At 45.7% G+C, this 1,135-nt stretch overlaps 1 protein-coding gene across 1 annotated transcript; it reads left to right on the top strand.

Annotated features, from left to right (window-relative positions):
- Positions 1 to 341: 341 nt before the first annotated feature.
- On the top strand, positions 342 to 1,126 carry LOC106820443 (translation initiation factor IF-2-like; the record flags this gene model as incomplete). Its single annotated transcript, XM_014824958.1, is given in 2 exon segments — positions 342 to 785; positions 787 to 1,126. Coding segments are annotated over 2 exon segments (784 nt in total), but the record flags the coding sequence as incomplete, so codon positions are not given.
- Between the last annotated feature and the right edge of the window lie 9 nt (positions 1,127 to 1,135).

The following is a 1,135-nucleotide window of genomic DNA, read 5'->3' as shown; positions in this document are numbered from 1 at the left end:
CACCGCTTAGTCCGAAAGAAATGCGCGAAATTATCGCAAAAAGGTCAAAGGAAGAAGCCGCTACCTCACTCAAACGTCGTCCTTCGCGTAAGCCGCCACCAAGACCTGTTATCACTGCACCTACGCCTTCTCCAGCGACCGTTGCGGCAAAAAAAGCAGCTACGAAAACTACTGCGACACCGGCTAAACCTGTAGAGAAAAAGAAGAAACAGCAATTTCAAGGACGCACACAAGGTGCTCCTGGTAGTCAGCTGCACATTAAAGGTGGGCGACGCCAGAAGAAAAAAGGCAGAAATAATAGAGGTCAAGTCGTTGAGCAGTCAACAGAGCATGCTTTTGAAATGCCAACGGCTCCCATCGTCCATAATATCGAAATTCCAGATACCATTGTGGTATCAGAACTTGCGCAGAAATTATCCGTTAAGGGCGCAGATGTTATCCGTACCTTGATGGGCATGGGCGTCATGGCAACCATTAATCAAGTGGTTGATCAAGATACTGCCATTCTTATTGTGGAAGAAATGGGTCATAAGGCCACTCCAATGCAAGCGCTTGATGATGAAATCTCAATTTTAGACCTCATTGAAGACGTTAGCGGTTACGACTTATCACCTCGTCCTCCTGTCGTTACTATTATGGGGCACGTTGATCATGGTAAAACATCACTTCTGGATCATATCCGTAAGTCTCGCGTCGCTTCAGGAGAAGCCGGTGGTATTACACAACATATTGGCGCTTATCATGTTGAAACAGAAAGTGGCATTATTTCTTTTCTTGATACCCCAGGGTCATGCTGCATTCTCGCAAATGCGCGCTCGTGGAGCAAAAGCAACCGATGTAGTTATTCTTGTAGTGGCCGCTGATGATGGTGTTATGCCGCAAACGGAAGAAGCCATTAAGCATACCCGTGCTTCTGGCGTTCCATTAATTATCGCCATTAACAAAATCGATAAAGAACAAGCCGACCCAGAGCGTGTTAAAAGTGACTTAGCAAACTATGAGGTTATCTCGGAAGACTGGGGGGGGGAAGATGTATTTGTCAATATATCCGCTAAAACAGGCGAAGGTATTGATGACTTACTTGAGTCAATCTTACTCGTCTCAGAAGTGCTCGAACTTAAAGCACGTAAAGAAG

The sequence above is a fragment of the Priapulus caudatus genome, unplaced genomic scaffold (assembly GCF_000485595.1).
Source record: "Priapulus caudatus unplaced genomic scaffold, Priapulus_caudatus-5.0.1 Scaffold13371, whole genome shotgun sequence".
Classification (NCBI taxonomy): domain Eukaryota; kingdom Metazoa; phylum Priapulida; class Priapulimorpha; order Priapulimorphida; family Priapulidae; genus Priapulus; species Priapulus caudatus.
Note: the sequence above shows the minus strand (reverse complement) of the source record. Positions and strands in the feature narration are given on the sequence as shown.